At 41.3% G+C, this 18,486-nt stretch overlaps 3 protein-coding genes across 7 annotated transcripts; 2 read left to right on the top strand and 1 right to left on the bottom strand.

Annotated features, from left to right (window-relative positions):
* Positions 1-8,090, top strand: ddx51 (DEAD (Asp-Glu-Ala-Asp) box polypeptide 51). The gene is made up of 16 exons (XM_032543683.1): positions 1-231; positions 749-1,059; positions 2,368-2,537; positions 2,676-2,826; positions 3,132-3,277; positions 3,817-3,888; positions 3,970-4,076; positions 4,514-4,622; positions 4,752-4,897; positions 5,355-5,550; positions 5,666-5,781; positions 5,877-5,993; positions 6,915-7,016; positions 7,341-7,404; positions 7,517-7,651; positions 7,960-8,090. The coding sequence occupies exons 1-16, from the start codon at positions 209-211 to the stop codon at positions 7,975-7,977; spliced, it is 1,983 nt and encodes a 660-aa protein (XP_032399574.1). The 5' UTR covers positions 1-208; the 3' UTR covers positions 7,978-8,090.
* Positions 3,605-10,707, bottom strand: smim8 (small integral membrane protein 8). 5 transcript variants are annotated; one of them, XM_032543689.1, is made up of 3 exons: positions 10,422-10,706; positions 9,132-9,321; positions 3,605-3,630 (listed from the first exon to the last, which is right to left on the bottom strand). In XM_032543689.1, the coding sequence occupies exons 1-2, from the start codon at positions 10,548-10,550 to the stop codon at positions 9,163-9,165; spliced, it is 288 nt and encodes a 95-aa protein (XP_032399580.1). In that variant the 5' UTR covers positions 10,551-10,706; the 3' UTR covers positions 3,605-3,630; positions 9,132-9,162. The 5 variants fall into 5 exon arrangements, with proteins under 5 accessions (XP_032399580.1, XP_032399582.1, XP_032399581.1 ...); XM_032543691.1 differs by having other exon boundaries at positions 3,607-3,630; positions 9,148-9,321; positions 10,422-10,707; XM_032543690.1 differs by lacking the exon at positions 3,605-3,630 and adding an exon at positions 8,998-9,074 and having other exon boundaries at positions 9,147-9,321; positions 10,422-10,707.
* Positions 10,708-11,435: 728 nt separating this feature from the next.
* On the top strand, positions 11,436-17,281 carry LOC116706025 (gap junction beta-7 protein). Its single transcript, XM_032542551.1, has 2 exons — positions 11,436-11,734; positions 14,982-17,281. Exon 2 carries the CDS (start codon positions 14,997-14,999, stop codon positions 15,777-15,779), a length of 783 nt encoding a protein of 260 aa, XP_032398442.1. The 5' UTR covers positions 11,436-11,734; positions 14,982-14,996; the 3' UTR covers positions 15,780-17,281.
* Positions 17,282-18,486: the final 1,205 nt, after the last annotated feature.

The following is an 18,486-nucleotide window of genomic DNA, read 5'->3' as shown; positions in this document are numbered from 1 at the left end:
CGGCGTGAGTGACGTCATCAAACCGCGTCCACTACAAAGTGGGAAACCCAAACATCCATGTGGAAAACACATGAGAAAGTGGAGCCTTCTGGAGTTTAACAGGAGCTAAGCTTTTGCAGCACTTTAAAGAACCATAGCGGTTTAATTGCTCAGTGTTAATAATTATAATAAGTATACAAAAATTTTACTGGAGTATTCCATTGGGGAAATGGCTCTGTTTCTGGTAAACAGGTAGGCTAATTTCCTGTGCTAACGCTAGCTTCATGTCACATTACTACCTGACTTTGGAGTTCTATGGTTGGACCTGGCTTCTGAGTGTGTTTAAGATACTCAGTAATAAAGTAGTAAGCAGTAAAGTATGATTTAATTGGTCAAAGCATCACAGACCGTCAACGCTGTTTATTAAAAACAACATATTCATATATTTTAAAATGGGGTTCTCTAGATCAGGTCGACTGTGGAGACAACTTTTAAATACATTGAACTCATTTTCTGTTAGCAATTATAAGCTATATTATATATCATAATGCTAAGGTATACAGAATATTATTAACTCTAAGTAGTAACTCTAAGAAGAGTGCGTAAAATGTCATTTTTGACCAACATGTCAATAAAATCATATAATAGGGTACAACTTGTAACTTACCTGCTGTTAAATTGACCAAAAGCTATTTATTTATTTCTTTATCTTTTTGCTGATGCTGAAAAGTGGCCAGGAGACTCATTACCGTCTGTCCTGTGTCTCCAGGTATCTTGGAGAGGAGGACAACAGGAGCGTGGAGAAGGAGTCTCGGGCTCAGGCCTTACTGGCCAAACTGCAGCAGAAGGCCAAAGAGAAGCAGCAGCAGCAGCAGCAGACGCAACGTCCCTCCAAAGAACGGACGCAAGAGGCCAAAACAAAGAAAAGACAAGCTGAAGAGGACAGTAGTCAGGAGCCTAAGCTCCACAAAAAGAGGAGATCAGCGGTGGAGTCTGGTAGCCAGGAGGAGCCGGGCCTCGAGGGGAAGAAGAACAAGACCGCTGGAATAGAGAAGCAGAAGAAGAAAAAAGATCGGTCAGGTGTGTGCTCGTTCTTCTACTATACTTACAATCTGGGCAATATATTCATATATCATTGATATGATCAGTGTTATGATATGATGACATTTAGGGCTGGGAAATATATATTTATACACTACTGGTCAAAAGTATGGGGCCACTTACAAATTTCCATTCCACTCGATGTTAGACAGAATACCAGCTGATCTGAGTGGGGGGGTGATCTTTAATGCATTATCTACATTGCCCATTATCAGCAACCATTCATCCGATGTCCCAAAGGCACATTCTGTTTACTAATCTGATATCATTTAAAAAAAAATAACTGAGAAAACATTGGAGAACCCTTTTGCAATTATGTAAGCACATAATGTTATCTAAAAACTGCTGCCCTGGTTTAAAAAAACAAGGCAACAGATCTCAGCTGGGATTCTGTCTACAATGGAGTGCAATGGGAATTTCGAAGTGACCCCAAACTTTTGACCGGTTGTGTGTATATATATATATATATATATATATATATCGATATTGCTATATGAGACTAGATATCGTTTTAATTGTTGGATACACATTTATCCACATAAATACCTGGACACTTGACTCAACACTGGCACTTTTGACTGACAATTTATGTCTATTGTTTATGTTTATTGTTAATATTATTATTACTATTTTATTACTGTTATTATTGTTATCTTCATACTGTCTTCTACACTGTATTCTTGCTGAAACTGATGTTGGAAATTTCAATTTCCTAGCGGGAGTCGTCCCATATGGATTAATAAAGAGAAGTCTAGGTCTAATATATGGTAATATGGTAAGTTTTGTCTTTACCTGGTTTTACAGGCTGCATTACAGTGAAGTGATGTAATTTTTTTTTGGGGGGGTCACCAGACGCCTCCAGATACGATATCATCATGATACTTCTGTCACAATACGATATTATTGTGCGGCGAAATTTTGGTTTCTTTCAACCAAATTGTAAAAAGAAAAGCTTGGTTCCCTACAACGCTCACAACAAGTAAAATAAACGATCAGTTCACTACTTTCATTACATTTGGTTTAAATCCATTTTATAGCATTGAAAAAAAATGATTAAAGAATGCTCAAAAAGAATTTCAGAAAAAGCTTTAAAAATGTGCTGGGAAAACATAAAAAAGCGCAGAAAAAATTGATCAAAACAACGGAAAAAGTGACAAAAACGTTGGTAAAGCGACAAACGTGTCAAGAAAAGACACAACAAGTAGTTGTCCATGGATCCATACAGTATTGCCACGAACAAAATATTGTATATATGCATTCAAAGATTTAGTTTGTCTGTCTTTTTAGGCAGTTCTGTTAAAGGTCAATCAGAAAACACTCCAGGGACTGGAAGAGATGGACAGGTGGACACTGGAGGAGAAGAAGAGACAACGGGGACAGAAAATGTCTCGGGCAAGACGTCTGCTCCAACTGGATACACGGTTCTGGGAGGATTTGAGAACAGACCTGTCCAAAAGGTACACTCATATGTCGACGATGCAAAAAGGATCACCAACATCATTAGAACTCGTCCTCTGTGGACAGACATCCACACAGTGTTATTTATTGTGTGTCTGTGTGTCTGTGTATGCATGCATGCATGCTTCTTTTCGCAGGTAGACAGAGTCCTGCCTCAGTGGCTCGCTCAGCCGGATGTGATCCACAGGGACATTAAAAGCAACCTGGTCCCCATCTCTGCCATCCCAGAACTTTCACCTCTGCTTGTTAAAAAACTACAAAATAATGGAATTCAGCACCTTTTCCCAGGTAATGACACAAGCTGTATTCACTTGTGTAGTCAGCAGCGGTTTTCCAAAGTTCCAAGTGATAGAGAATGGGCCTTTTAACACTGATGTTACATCAGTGTTATTTTCCAGTATTAGTTAGTTATAATAAATCAGATATACATGGTGTCTATGTAGCTAATAAAAGGGTGCATGTGTTGGTGGGTGTAGGCGTCGGGAGTGGGGGAGGAAAAAGCCACTGTGAAGGGATGTTGTGTTTGAAGGCTTGGTAAATTGTGCGTACACCTGAGAAATCAAGTTGTGACCAGTACTGTCACCGTTTCACAGTGCAAGCAGAGGTAATCCCAGCCATCTTGGAGAGCGCCCAGCAGGGCCTGCTGATTGGACGGGGCGGCTACAAGCCCAGAGACATCTGCGTGTCTGCACCAACAGGCAGTGGAAAGACTCTTGCATTTGTTATACCTGTCGTACAGGTGAGCTTCCCGCCATCCCCAAAAAAGCCAATTTGGCTCGTTTTCTCGTCACTCTTTTCCCCCTCGGCACCTCCTTATTATTGTTACGGGTGCCATGCTATGGCATGCTATGCTAACGGGTGCCTGGCTATCAGCATCCTTCACCCAGCTCATGAATATTAATGAGCTCAGGCAGCATGACGTCAGACTGACCAGCTGTTGTGATTGGCCTGATTTCTCCTCTTATTTCTTTCCAGTGGCAGCTGACAGAGGAAGTAGCAGTTAATCTTCACATTCACCCACACACACACACACACACACACACACACACACACACACACACACACACACACACACACACACACACACACACATACGGACCTGAAAGATATAAAGAAATGCAACGTAAAAAAACGTGTTTGTGTGGCAGGGAACCTTTTTTTAAGTAAAAATAAAAAAGTAACTTGTCCGACACTCAAAGGCACTATCGTGCATGTGTAGTGTGGAGAGGGAACGTGTAGTATGTCGCTCCAGATGATGAAGATGTTCTCTACCATCAGGTGCTGATGGAGCGCGTGGTGTGTGAAGTCCGGGCTTTGGCCGTGTTGCCGACCAAAGAGCTCGCCCAGCAGGTCAGAACCTTTCCAAACCCAGTCTGGAGACCACAACCCAGTAATGTCCACTCTATAGACTGAAAGTGTTGTCGTGTACAGGTTTGCAGAGTGTTCACGTCCCACGCTGAGGGGACCCCTCTCAGAGTGGTGATGCTGGCTGGCCAGAGGTCTTTTGCTGCAGAGCAGGCTTCACTCTCAGAACACAGGTGAGTGCAGCTTCTTAATAGTGTGGGGGGGGGGGGGGGGGGGGGCGCTTCAGCAGATGTTCAGGACATTATTTTCATTTTTGATTATTTGTATGTTGAAATATTGTGTTGAAGAAAATGGTGAACACAAGACAATAACATCTCATTTTCAAGGGCTGCTCTTGGTTGGAAGTTACATTAAAACTTGAATATCTGTACATCATAATCAATGCTTAATGTTGTCCTTGTTTTGAGCCATAAGTCTATTTTTGTGTATGTTGAGAGCCATAAAAAGCTAAAGTCACATGTGCCATTCTGACACTGTAATATCTTAAGATGGAGGCTCCTTTTCTATATTACTGCACGGGGCACCAAAGAATGATGCAGAAAATGAAGAATTAATGAATATTACACATACAGGCTTTAGATGTGCAGCTGTGTTCTGATTTTTCTTGCAGAGGGGGCATGAGACGCAGTTTAGCAGACATCGTAGTGGCCACTCCAGGCCGACTGGTCGATCACATCAACAAGAATTCAGGCTTTAGTCTGGAACACCTTCGGTTTCTTGTGAGTTCTTAACACCTGTATAACTTAAACCAAAATGTTGAAAAAGCACAGCAGACGTACCAGACATTGAAGTCCATTGTCCTTGAAGTGTACTTGAAGTGGAAGCTTTGATATTCTCCTCCATCCCAGATTATTGACGAGGCTGACAGGATGATTGACAGCATGCACCAGTCCTGGCTCAGCCAGGTGGTGAAGGCGGTGTACAGGTCAGGAAGTGGAGGCGAAGCCATGTCCATCTTCAGGCGGACTGAGCCCGCGTTTATCACGGCAGCCAGGTGAGTGTGTGTTTCCACCTGAAGCCACACAGTGGCTGGAGTGGCTGGAGATCCTTTTTCAGGAATGGGTTTCCATTTCTTCATTCAAGCAGAATTATGTTTTCAAGGCTTTAGTGCATAACTTCTTGATATTAATGAACATTCGTTGCATTCAAGCCGTCGTGCACAGAAACTCAAATGAAGATAAAGACCTCTTCTGAAGAGTCAGTCATGTTTTTTGTAATCCTCCGTGTCCTCCTTGGCTTCTAGCAACTGCGTGGAGGAGGAGCAATCACGGAAGGCTTGTGTCATGTGGATTCGTCGACAGTTTAGTTGTCATTACTTAGAATTCCTCCTAGGGGAGACAGAAACTACACACTCTAGCTTTAAAATAATACGAGAGCAACACTTTGAAGGCGGTGTAACTGTAGAATATGAAGTGAATCCAGAGCTTTACGCCATCCGTTTCCCCTCTCAGTCTGTCTCCACCTCAGATGCCGCTGCAGAAGCTGCTGTTTTCTGCCACGCTTACCCAGAACCCAGAGAAGCTGCAGCAGCTGGGCCTCCACCAGCCCAGACTCTTCAGCTCCATCCACAGTCACTCCAACACCAGCAGCACACCAGCTGCCCCCACCCAGACCCGGGGCGGCTTTAACTTCCCCCAGGGTCTGACGGTAAGAGAGGAACTCTGTGCTTCAGGGAGGAGAACAGGGACGATGATGATAATGATGAGATACTGTCAAAGACTTGGGTCACTTTGTTACTGACTGCACCTTTTTTTGTTTTTAGGAGTACTATGTGCCCTGTACGTTAAGCAAAAAGCCCCTCCTCATCCTCCACTTCATCCTGCGCATGAAGCTCAGCCCCATCCTCTGTTTCACCAACTCCAGAGAAACTGCACACAGGTTTAAACTCATTTGTGTACGTATTTCAAATTTCAAGTGCTGCCGACTCATTTAGCGCGTGACCTTTTCTCTTGTTTTTTTTTATTTCCCCTCAGACTTTATCTGCTGGTGCAGCTCTTTGGTGACATTCAGGCTGCGGAGTTCTCCTCGCGGCTCTCTCCTGCTGAGAGAAAGAAGACGCTGAAGGAATTTGAACAGGGAAAGATCCAACTGTGAGTCTGTGTACCCGTCTGCATGCCGCAAGCAGTGTTGGAGAATAAGCAGTAGTAATTTATCAGTTAGTTATTACTTAAGTTACTTTTTGAAATCCACTTGAACCACGCTTTACATCTGCATCATTATGTCACCTTTAAAGCTTGTTTACCTGTTACTGCTGTTACAATGCTGCTCATAAGTAAAGGAACCCCAGCTTAAGTTGACTAAAAAGAAGAATAAAAAAAAATCATCTTTTGGAAATTTATCTTAATGCCTTAATTAAAAAGAGTAAAAATCCAACCTTTTAAGGACACCAATTTTCTTTGTGAATATGTATTGTAAATACATAAATGTTCATCCTTAAAATACAGGGTGCATAAGTATACACACCCCTATGTTAAAATACAGGGGGCATAAATATACACCCCCCTATGTTAAAATACAGGGGGCATAAGTATACACCCCCCTATGTTAAAATACAGGGGGCATAAGTATACACCCCCCTATGTTAAAATACAGGGGGCATAAGTATACATCCCCTATAATTACCCTCAGATTTTTATTATTAAAGGCCAGTTATTTCATGGATAAGGATACTATGCGTCCTGATAAAGTTCCCTTGGCCTTTGGAATTAAAATACCCCCCCCCCCCCATCATCACATAGCCTTCACCATACCTAGAGCTAGGATAGAGATTATCTCTCAATGCAAATCAAACCAGCTATTAGGCTAACTGAAATAACGCCATGCCAATCTCTAGGTATATAACGTGCACAAAAAGATACATAACACAATAAAGGAAAAAGTCAAAAAGCATAATATGATACACATTAAGATGAACTGTGTCTATAGTACTATCTAATCTCTACTGTATATTTTATTTCTGTGTATTCTGTGTTTTAATGATTAATGAATTGAACTGATATGCCTCTCTGAAGGTTGATCAGCACGGACGCAGCTTCCAGAGGCATCGACGTCAACGAGGTCAAATGTGTTGTGAATTATGACGCACCGCAGTACATCAGGACGTACATCCATAGGTGAGCTGTCATTGAACGGATATGTGTGGTGTAAAGGACATTATCAGAAGCCAGGATTATATGAATATTAAGTATTATAGGTAATCCTTCATACTGTCTGGTGTAGATATCATACTGTGTCACATGTCATTTAGCTGACACTCTTATCCAAAGCCACTTACAATTGTGATATATGTCAGAGGTCGCACGCCTAGGGGTTAAGTGTCCTGCTCAGGGGCACATGGGTTGATGTATTGCAGTGGGATTCGAACCCAGGCATGTCATATCCACTGCGCCACCACCACCCCTGACTGAGACTTTGTCCTGGCTTTTTATGTTGTTCAGGATTGGAAGAACCGCAAGAGCAGGGAAAACCGGCCTGGCCTTCACCTTTCTGCTCGGAGTCCAGGTCAAACACTTACAAATATCTACAATTAGATATGGACGAGAGAGTTGTATGAACAGCATGAACACTATGTAAAGGCCATATAAAACAATGTTTTTTTTGTTTTCCCACTCAGGAAAAGAACTTCCTTCAGATGGTGGGGGAAGCAGGAAGCCCCGGGATTCAAAAGCAGATTGTCAAACCAGAGACCCTGAAGGGCATGGAGGCCCGGTACGAGCAGACCCTGCAGGAGCTGGCCAGCGTTATCAAGGTACCCTCTCAAACACCTTTCTAAAGGTTGAAACTGACAGAACATCTCACTATTTTAAAATAAGGCTTCTGTGCATATTTTATTATTAAAACGTAAGTATGACTGAATGAAACAAACTCCTCTTTAATTCAATTGAGAACAATGAATTTGTCAATTCAAAATCTACCACTTAATGAAAAAGAACTCCAGTTTTAGTCATTTTCACAGAATTTCCCTTCGGGGATCAATAAAGTATTTCTGATTTTCATGCAAGACTACTTTTAACGACCATTTGCAAATCCTCATCAGCCTTCTGTGTGTCCCTACAGGATGAGAAAGCCAAATAATGGAGCACCACTGCCATCCTCCTCTGAGCTGACGTCTGTGTCTCATAAAGACCACATCGCATTTTCTTCAGCTGTACTTGGAATTATTTATGTTTAATAAAACATAAAATGTCTGTGTGTGTGTGGTAAAAATGTTAATTTCAGCTCTACAGTACAAGTTCCTATGTGAATCACCCATAAATAACACATACAAAGGAGCTGATGTCATTAACAGATACATTGTGGTAATCATATATTTGTGAATTCAGAAACAATATTAAATATATAAATTGTAAAAAAAAAAAAAAAACACAATGTGAAGTGATTCAAGTGACATTGATTTTTATTGAAATGCATTTTCATTAGACATTTTATGAAATCCCATTTTATTTAGGACTGTGTTTCCCATTACTTCCTACTGCTCACCAGGAGCCAGGGGTTTGGGATTTTAGAAGTTTCTAGAAGTGTCATTAATTTCCATGTGATGTAAAGGTCCTGCAGACCCCCACACTGTGGTGTAGATTTCTCCTAATCTGGTTGGAGATTGCTGGGAATTATCTATCAAAATGTCATTAACCCTCGTGTTGTCTTCCCGTTGACCTGCAACTTTTGGTTTTTCTGAGTCAAAATTTGAAATGGAAAAACCTTTTATCAACGTTTTGGTTGTCTTTTGACACTTTTCCCAATGTTTGAATCACTTTTTTCAAAGTTCTTCAATGTTTTTTCTTCAAACGCTATAGAATTGACAAAAACACCCAAATTCAATGAGTGAAGTAGTGAACTGATTTATTTAACTTGTTAAGCTCATTGGAGTGAACTATTTCTAGTATAACTAGTCTTTTTGATATAGAAACTTTTTGAAAATGGGTCAAATTTGACAAGAAGTTAATTAATATCCCCATCACATGTTCCCAGAGCTCAAAGTAACATCGTCTGCTCAACAATCCAAAGGAAGACAAATTCAAAAGTGAACAACATGTCTACTGCTTTTAATTATCTTATTGTGGGGAAATGTAGTTGCAAGTTAAATGGAAGCATTTAGAGAAAAGTTCACAGGTGTCCTTGTTTCAGTCCAGTCAGGCTTTAATTCACTCTGTCCTTACAGGACACACACACACACAACTCACTCTGTCATTACAGGACACACACACACAACTCACTCTGTCATTACAGGACACACACACAGTTATTGAACATGTTGTGCCATCAGTCCCATTTGGAGGTCTTCCTCCTCATGTATTTTTCTCCTTCGCTGTCGATGGCCTCATACAGCTGCTGGTCGTTTTCTTTCATTGCGTGCATGTAGCCCAGGTAGCCCACACACAAGGTGATGGTCACCAGTCCAAACGCCATCACTGGTTTATTCTGAAAAATATCACCGCTTTATGTTACAGTCAAGGATTTCAGATTTGTAAAAGGCGATGGCACTGTTACCTTGTGAAAACAGACTAAATGGATTTTTGACAAAAACCTCAATCCAAGAACTACTTCCCATTCTTTTGTTTGTTGATAAAGCTAAAAAATTCCAGAATAAAGTCAAAAAGTGGTCCTGGAGTGGGATTAGCTACAAGGCCTGCACGATTTGGGGAAAAATATGAATCACAATTTTTTTTTTAAGCTTAGAATTGATATCACGATTCTCTGCCACAATTTTTTGACCATAAAACAAAACAAATTGGCAGTACCGAACATATTTTTTGGCATCTGTAGCACATTGAGCATCACTGCAAGCCTGTCAACAGAGAGGCTTCAATGGAGAGAAGGGAGAGCATTAATACCTATATATTTTATACAGTCTGTTAAAAACTCACAGAAGAAATTAGTGTTTGTGATGCAGTCGGCTCCTGAAATTAAATGAGAATCAAAGTCATTAAAAAAAAATTAAGATATTTAAAAATTAAGTCGTGAACATGGTGAATCAAGATCACGATTTTATAACGATTAATCGTGCAGGCCTATTAGCTACTTTGTCTTTTTTCCAAGGTAACATTAAATAATTCACTTACACGCACAGACAATATGGCAATTTCATATTATTTTACTTTACCAGACAATATATTACCCTCATATTTATATTGCTTTACTTGGACAAGTCAAACCTGAATCAGATGTTGCTGTTTAGCTAGCTAGCTAGCTAGCTAAACAGCAACATCTAGCTAGCTAACTCTTCGTGTGTAACGTTAAGTGTAATGCTCTGAATGTCTTTAGCTACATTTATCTACGAACTTTTAACATTTAAAGCACGAGACGACTGGCACGCGAAAAATACATTGCAGTAAAACATAAAATAGTAATTTACCTTATGGGTCACTTTAAAAGTTATTTAAAGACGACATTTTTGCATTACGTCTGTGGCCCGCTCCAGTTATATTAGCTATGCTAAGCTACTTTTCGAGCAGAAACAAGCTTCAACGTTATTTATCTGCTCAGTGAACAGCAAACTGAGGAAGTCTGTTGAGTCTTACAGGTTTCATGAAGAGCTCAGGGTTCACAGCTCGGAACAGTGTCGTTGTCTGTGCGCCCCTCAGCCCGGGGGTCCTGTATCCTTTCTCCCCGGCACTGTCCTTCCCTTTACCGACATCTTTATCTGTCATGTCCGGTCAAATGTACGAACGACCGCTCTTTGAAGAAATATATGATAAAGCTCAAAATAATAACATAGCAGGCGTTACCTAGAGCTAGGTCACTCTAAAAGCAGCCATGTTTCAAAGTCAAAGAAGACTGCGACACGTTTGAAGAATATGAGAGACAAGCATAATATACAACTTCAAAAGTCACAGCGCTCCCCGGTGGTTATGAGCGGGAACTCCCGAGGAGGCTGCCCTCAGCTTCCCAGGCTGCGTCCTCGCCCTCCTCAATGCGGGCGGGAGAGACTGTAACCGACCCCCCTCACCCCGGACACTCCCCCTCCGGCAGGAGGCTGCGGTCCATCAGGACCAATACCTCACGCCACAAAAACAGTTTCTTCCCCTCAGCCTCAACACCCCCCCGACACAGGCTCTAAACCCATCCATCCATCCATATACAGTCTATCTATGCTTTGGTAGATGTACGTTCCTATTCAGATGGAACAGCACCTCCCAGTGGTTGGTACATCCTACTGCAACGATTCTACTGATTCACTTTGTCGATTGATAAATCCCAGCTGGACGTTACAAATACAACGTTACAACTACCACAGATACACAATGAAGAATATATAAACCACTATACACACAGACCTATAATCTGCTTTGGACTATTAATTAAAGTCAACGTGACAAATGAGAGGCAGACACCAGCAAGACATGGACCTGAGTTTCCATGTAATATTCATCAGCAGTGTAATGCGACCTGACTCGTATCAAAGTCACTAGCGTCAGTCAGTCCAGGTGGAAGAATCAGCAAACAAAACCCATTGATGCTGTGTGTGTGTGTGTGTGTGTGTTCTCCTCCCCCACACCGAGCCTGAACAGGACGGCCAGCACATTTATTTGCATTAGAGCTCCATGGTGACGTTGTTGTCGTGCGCGCTTCACTGACACTTGCGCGTTCAACAGGTGCTCTACAGTAGAGGCTCTGGTCACACAATTTCTAGAAGCCTAATTTACAACCAACTAGGTGTGTTTAAGACCAAACCGATAGCGTGCGATTCATTGATATCGTTCGGTGTTGTTAATGAGCGGATTCGGATAAGGTGTGGCCCAGAGTCCCCTGCAGGTGCAGGCAGCGGAGGACGCGCAACACTTCCCCCGACACCCCCTGCTGTTACACAGAGGAGGACCCCCGGGCCCCGCCGGTAAGTTCTCTTCTCTCACTTCTCTGTCATTAAAGTCTACACATAGAGCTGGACAATAAATCGGTATTATATCAATATCAGTATCAATGATATATATTAGATTTTGGATATGTAATGGCATATGTTTTTTTCCTGGTTTTAAAGGCTGCATTACAGTAACGTTTCTGAACTTACCAGACTGTTGCTGTTCTATTATTTACCTTTACCCACCTAGTCATTATATCCATATTACTGATGATTATTTATCAATACTATAAAAAGTTTATGAAAGCACCAATAGTCAACACTACAATATCTTGCGGTATCGACGTGGTCAAAAATATTGTGAAATTTGTTTTTCTCCATATTGCCCAGCCCTGTTTACACAGACTCCTTTTTTAGGAATTATTTGACATTATAGTGAGATAAGATATCATGCACATTAAATAAAAAGTGCATATTATAACCATGTTTAATAATAATAATACATTCTATTTGTATTGCACTTTACCTTTCTGCAATCTCAAAGTGCTACGGAGCATATAATAATGCAATTAATCAGACAAAAATCCATAATTAAAAGATTAGGATTATATATAACCCTGGGCCTATATCCTTGTGTATTGCATACTTATTACATCAGTAAACAAACAGTGAACTACATCGTTGCTCTATCAAACGCTGTTAAATGTTGCATACCTCAAAGTCATTCCCATGGCGATGTAAGAATACATCAATATCATAATGTACCATAGAATTCCTATGTAGCCTTCAGAAGATGAAAACTATATGCTGCTGGAGCCATAATCAAATGAAATAGAAGAGTCTTTATTGAAAAGTATATGCGGTCCTTTCAGTGCAAAAAAATCAGTGAAATATTAAGATGACCATTTAAGATTACTAAATCCCTACTATATTACCAAGGGCACCGAGGCTGAGATCTCAACAGCTAGTAAAATAAAGAAGGAAATGTGATAAAATATGATGCAAAACATTTGTTTCATACTTTTAAAAATCCTAGTCCTAGTCCCATGCGCAGGACGACCGCCCTGCGGTGTCTTGGTGGTTATTTGAATATTTACAAATGTGTTTCCTCCACCGAGGCACAGTATCCACTGAAATAAATCCACGTGTTTGTGTGAATACACAGTTTAAAGCAGTGATCCCCAACCAGGTGTACTTGTACCCCAACGGGGTACTTTACTGTACTGTATGGACCGTTGCCAGGGGGTAGGATACGTGGAAATATTGAAAAATATAAATTATATTTAATTTAATAAAAGTATATATTCTGAAGTCTCTTTTATATAGACCTTAGTGGTCCCCTAATACTGTATCTGATGTCTCTTTATATAGACCTTAGTGGTCCCTAATACTGTTGAAGTCTCTTTATATAGACCTTAGTGGTCCCCTAATACTGTATCTGAAGTCTCTTTTTATAGACCTTAGTGGTCCCTAATACTGTATCTAAGTCTTTTATATAGACCTAGGTGCCCCTAATACTGTATCTGAAGTCTCTTTTATAAGACCTTAGTGGTCCCCTAATACTGTATCTGAAGTTTCTTTTATATAGACCTTAGTGGTCCCTATAACTGTATCTGAAGTCTCTTTTATATAGACCTTAGTGGTCCCTAATACTGTATCTGAGTCTTTTTATATAGACCTTAGTGGTCCCTAATACTGTATTGAAGTCTCTTTTATATAGACCTTAGTGGTCCCTAATACTGTATTGAAGTCTCTTTATATAGACCTTAGTGGTCCCCTAATACTGTATCTGAAGTCTCTTTTATATAGACTTAGTGGTCCCTAATACTGTATCTGAAGTCTCTTTTATATAGACCTTAGTGGTCCCTAATACTGTATCTGAAGTCTCTTTATATAGACCTTAGTGGTCCCTAATACTGTATCTAAGTCTCTTTTATATAGACCTTAGTGGTCCCTAATACTGTATCTGAAGTCTCTTTATATAACCTTAGTGGTCCCTAATACTGTATCGAAGTCTCTTTATATAGACTTAGTGGTCCCTCAACTGTATCTGGAAGTCTCTTTATATAGACCTTAGTGGTCCCTAATACTGGATCTGAGTCTCTTTATATAGACCTTAGTGGTCCCTAATACTGGTCTGAAGTCTCTTATTTAGACCTTAGTGGTCCTAATACTGGATCGAAGTCTCTTTATATAGACTTAGTGGCCCTAATACTGATCTGAAGTCTCTTATATAGACCTTAGTGGTCCCTAATACTGTATCTGAAGTCCTTTATATAGACCTTAGTGGTCCTAATACTGGATTGAAGTCTTTATATAGACCTTAGTGGTCCCTAATAATGGATCGAAGTCTCTTTATATAGAACTTAGTGGTCCCTAAACTGGATCTGAAGTCTCTTTTATATAGACCTTAGTGGTCCCTAATACTGGATTGAAGTCTCTTTTATATAGACTTAGTGGTCCCTAATAGGATCTGAAGTCTCTTATATAGACCTTAGTGGTCCCTAATACTGGATCTGAAGTCTCTTTATAGACTTAGTGGTCCCTAATACTGGATCTGAAGTTCTTTTATATAGACCTTAGTGGTCCTAATACTGGATCTGAAGTCTCTTTTTATAGACCTAGTGGTCCCTTATACTGTGATCTGAGTCTTTTTATATAGACCTTAGTGGTCCCTAATACTGTATCTGAAGTTCTTTTATATAGACCTTAGTGGTCCCTAATACGGACTGAGTCCTTTTATATAGACCTTAGTGGTCCTAATACTGGATCTGAAGTCTCTTTATATAGACCTTAGTGGTCCCCTAATACTGGATCTGAAGTCTCTTTTATATAGACCTAGTGGTCCCTATACTGTATCTGAAGTCTCTTTAATAGACCTTAGGGTCCCTAATACGTATCGAAGTCTCTTTATATAGACCTTAGTGGTCCCCTAATACAGTATCTGAAGGCTCTTGATATGACCTTAGTGTCCCCCTAATACTGTATCTGAAGTCTCTTTATATAGATCTTAGTGGTCCCCTAATACTATATCTGAAGTCTCTTTATATATACCTTAGTGGTCCCTAATAATCCAAGTGGAGGCTGGGGGTGTGGCCTAGGGGATTGGAACATACATTGGGAATCAATGAGGGGGAGTGTATCTCAAAGGGCAGTGGGGGTACCTCAGACTTAAAAGGGTTGGGAACCACTTGTTTAAAGTTTGTAATCTGTGTTAGATTCTCCCAAATATTCCAAAGCCCGCTGTGCTACCCTCAGTTCCAACTGTTCTATTCCTTGACAGGAGGCTCACGGAAAGATGAACTGGGGCTTTTTGGAGAACCTCCTCAGCGGGGTGAACAAGTACTCTACAGTGATCGGGCGCATCTGGCTTTCCGTGGTCTTTCTCTTCAGGATCTTGGTGTACGTGGCAGCGGCCGAGCAGGTGTGGAAGGATGAGCAGAAGGATTTTGTGTGTAACACCCGGCAGCCTGGCTGTGAAAACGCCTGTTTCGACCACTTCTTCCCCATCTCGCAGGTGCGCCTCTGGGCCCTGCAGCTCATCATGGTGTCCACCCCGTCACTGCTGGTGGCCCTGCACGTGGCCTACAGGGAGCACCGGGAGGCCAAACACAAGCGGAAACTGTACAAGGACAAAGGGAGTATTGATGGAGGTCTGTTCTGCACCTACATCATCAGCCTGGTCTTCAAGATATCCTTCGAGGTAGGCTCCCTGCTTGCTTTCTACTTCCTGTACAATGGCTTTGAGGTGCCCATGCTGCTCCGCTGTAGCCAGAGTCCCTGTCCCAACACGGAGGACTGTTACGTTGCTAGAGCCACAGAGAAGAAGATCTTCCTCTACATCATGGCCTGCACATCCATACTGTGCATCACTCTGAATTTTGTAGAGCTCATGTACATTGTATGGAAGCACTTGTGGAAGTGTTTCACCAGGCGGTACATCCCTATAGAGGAGAAGACTGCCAGGCACCGCCAGTCACATGTTTCCATCGCCAGCAAGAGTGTCTCTGTTGAGCCCACAGTAAACACAGAGGACAACATCACACAGCCTGCACCCACCGCTGAAAACCAGCCGGTCTAGTCCATGAGGGCTGGGACTGAGCTCATGTTACCACCTCAAAGCGAACCCACAGTGAAAGCCTTGTTTGCCTGACAAAGCAACATGGATTCTGCTCACAAGCGAGCAAAAGAGCTAAAAGATATAAACAAACAGAACAAATGCAAATGAAAGATATCATTACACCTGGTCTAACTCCAGACTGGATGAAATCTACAGTCCCATGGCATGAAAATGTCACTTTATGAGGTTTTTTAACATTAATATGAGTCCCCCCAGCCTGCCTATGGCCCCCCCAGTGGCTAGAAATGGTGATAGGTGTAAACCGAGCCCTGGGTATCCTGCTCTGCCTTTGAGAAAATGAAAGCTCAGATTGACTGATCTGGAATCTTGCTCCTTATGAGGTCATGAGGGGCAATCTTACCTCCCCTTTCTCTGCTTTGCCCGCCCAGAATTTGGCCCACCTATGAGAGAGAGAGACATCATGGCTTTCAAATGAGCAAAGTAGCAGTTGGTCAAGGCCCCCCCCCCCCGGTGCTTTGGCATGAATGGAGGGCCGGCCCATCAAATAACTAGAACTGGTCTTGAAGACGAAGACAAAGGACGTTTTGAAATGAAAATTTGCTGAAATTAAACATATATTGGGCCAGTATTACTTCAAGTGATTAAAAATGTAATTTAATATTGAACACACAGTCAAAAGGTTGTTGGAAAGATCTATTGGGTCGGTGGTTTTTCAGTAATTCTGCTAAAAACTACAAACAAAACAAATCTCTGCACAAGCTTTTTCCGCAGAAGTACAAATTAAGTAATCAACAATAGACCGCATGTAAAGATCGATGACACATTTCTATTTCCACTGTACAAAAATGTAACCAAAATATCCTGGATACGGGCACTGGTGACATCATGTAGAGCCAGAGTAATCAGAGGGTGGAGCTGTGGTGGTGAGGTCCCGCCCATCCAACTCAAGTGCATGAGCGGTCAATCTGACGTCACACAAAAAAAGTCAGGAAAATGTCCAAAAAATCGATTTGACATGTACACTAGTTTGACTTTTAACTTTCAGTTTGGCCCCTGTCCCATCTGCTAACATGGAGGGGACAGAGTTAGGCCTCATGCTGCAGCCAGCCACCAGGGGGCGATCAAGGTGTTTTGGCTTCATGTTTGGGAAGGTGTTATTTCAGTATGTGCTTAAAGATCAGTTATCCTCCTATTATGGGTGGAAACTGGCCAATCGATATTATTTAACATTCTGAAAGTCAGTCAGAGCTGAGAAGATGTTTTATGGTTCCAGACAGGTTTTTCCAAAACTTGGAAACATATATTGGTTTCCTTGGGAGGATGAACTTATTTTGTATAAAGCAATATTTAACAATGATCTGCATGTGTGTGTGTGATGCATGTGAATAATTCCTTTATTTAAATGAGAAGCATTAAAACTAGGATTAGCCTTTAGGGCGCCTGGTTAGCTCATGTGGTTGAGCCTGCGCCCCATGCACAGATGCTCAGTCCTTATATACATGTCCTATAAACAAAGGCAATAAAAGCCATAAAAATGTATGCTATGTAATGCTACAATTGTATTGCTTGTAAATATACTAAAAAAATCATTTTGTTATATTTCAACTTGGACTCTGTTTTGCTATGCATTTGTCTAAGTAACTAATCCAGAGACTTTTTGTCCAGTATTGAGCAAAAATGCTCAAACGCAAACCAGGCTGCAACATGATCCTATTGGGCAAATGCACACGTCAATGCTCGACCAATCACAGTGCTCGTTTTTGCCACCGATAGGCTCCGACAAGTGTCAGCCGACATTATGGGGAAGATGGCAAAGTCTCATTCTGAAATCTTGCGTGGCGACTTTCAGGAAGACAGCAGTGGAACCATGGATGTGGAGCTCGAGTAAGGAGAGGAGTTCCAAAAAGTTTTCGGAGTGCAGAAAAGCGAAGCTTTATAATAATTAATTATATTTATCATAGACACTAACACTTTGGGTTATCTTCAATACTTTCAACTGCGCATTTCCAAAAAAGTGGCCAACAAAAAAAACAAAATTAAGCAACACTTTGCACAGTTTTACAGGGGAACTAGGCACTTCTTTTTTAACCCTCCTGTTGTCCCTGGGTCAAAGTTGGAAATGATAGAATGTTAAAGTGAAAACAATGTTTGAAAAAAAGGTTCAAAATCGTGGGGAAAATTCCTGTCAAAAAGCGCAGAAAAAAATGGATAAAAACATTGGGGAAAAAGAGACAAAAACGTTGGGAAAAGACGACCAAATTTTAAATTTAGACCCAGAAAAATAAAGTTGATGGGAAGACAACACAAGGGTTAAGCTTAATCTACCTCAACTGAACAGCTCCAGAGTCACTGGAATGGTTATAGGACGTTTCTAGGGTTGAGCGGTGCTGGTGGTCGCAGGTGACCCTTTAGACCAGGGCCGACCAGGGCCAGCCAGAGGAGAGGGAATCCTATACCTAAAGGAAATGCTGTTTGAAGAGTGGAGAACAGATTAATTGCCCTAAACTAATTGCGTTTTTCCACTGCATGTTACCTCCTCAACTCTACTCGTCTTTTGGGTTTTCCATTTAAAAGTCCCTGGTACCTGCTAACAAGGGCTTTTTGTAGTACTACCTAGGTTGAGGTTCCAAGCGAGCTGAGGCGATACCAAAGGTGACGTGAAAAGCTGCAGACTGCTGATTGGTCGGAGAGAATTGTCACACATAAC

The sequence above is a fragment of the Etheostoma spectabile genome, chromosome 18, assembly GCF_008692095.1.
Source record: "Etheostoma spectabile isolate EspeVRDwgs_2016 chromosome 18, UIUC_Espe_1.0, whole genome shotgun sequence".
In the NCBI taxonomy this organism is placed as follows: Eukaryota; Metazoa; Chordata; class Actinopteri; order Perciformes; family Percidae; genus Etheostoma; species Etheostoma spectabile.
The sequence above is the reverse complement of the archived record's forward strand: the minus strand, read 5'-3'. Positions and strand labels throughout refer to the sequence as shown.

Bases quoted from the DNA above. Each gene is read 5' to 3' on its own strand.
- ddx51 (XM_032543683.1), top strand. From the start codon at position 209: ATGGCTCTGTTTCTGGTAAACAG. The intron at 2,538-2,675 runs GTACACTCATAT...TTCTTTTCGCAG, and splicing joins AGAACAGACCTGTCCAAAAG to GTAGACAGAGTCCTGCCTCA. The intron at 4,077-4,513 runs GTGAGTGCAGCT...TTTTTCTTGCAG, and splicing joins GCTTCACTCTCAGAACACAG to AGGGGGCATGAGACGCAGTT.
- smim8 (XM_032543691.1), bottom strand. From the start codon at position 10,550: ATGACAGATAAAGATGTCGGTAAAGGGAAGGACAGTGCCGGGGAGAAA. The intron at 9,322-10,421 runs GTAAGACTCAAC...GATATTTTTCAG, and splicing joins CTGAGCTCTTCATGAAACCT to AATAAACCAGTGATGGCGTT.
- LOC116706025 (XM_032542551.1), top strand. From the start codon at position 14,997: ATGAACTGGGGCTTTTTGGAGAACCTCCTCAGCGGGGTGAACAAGTAC.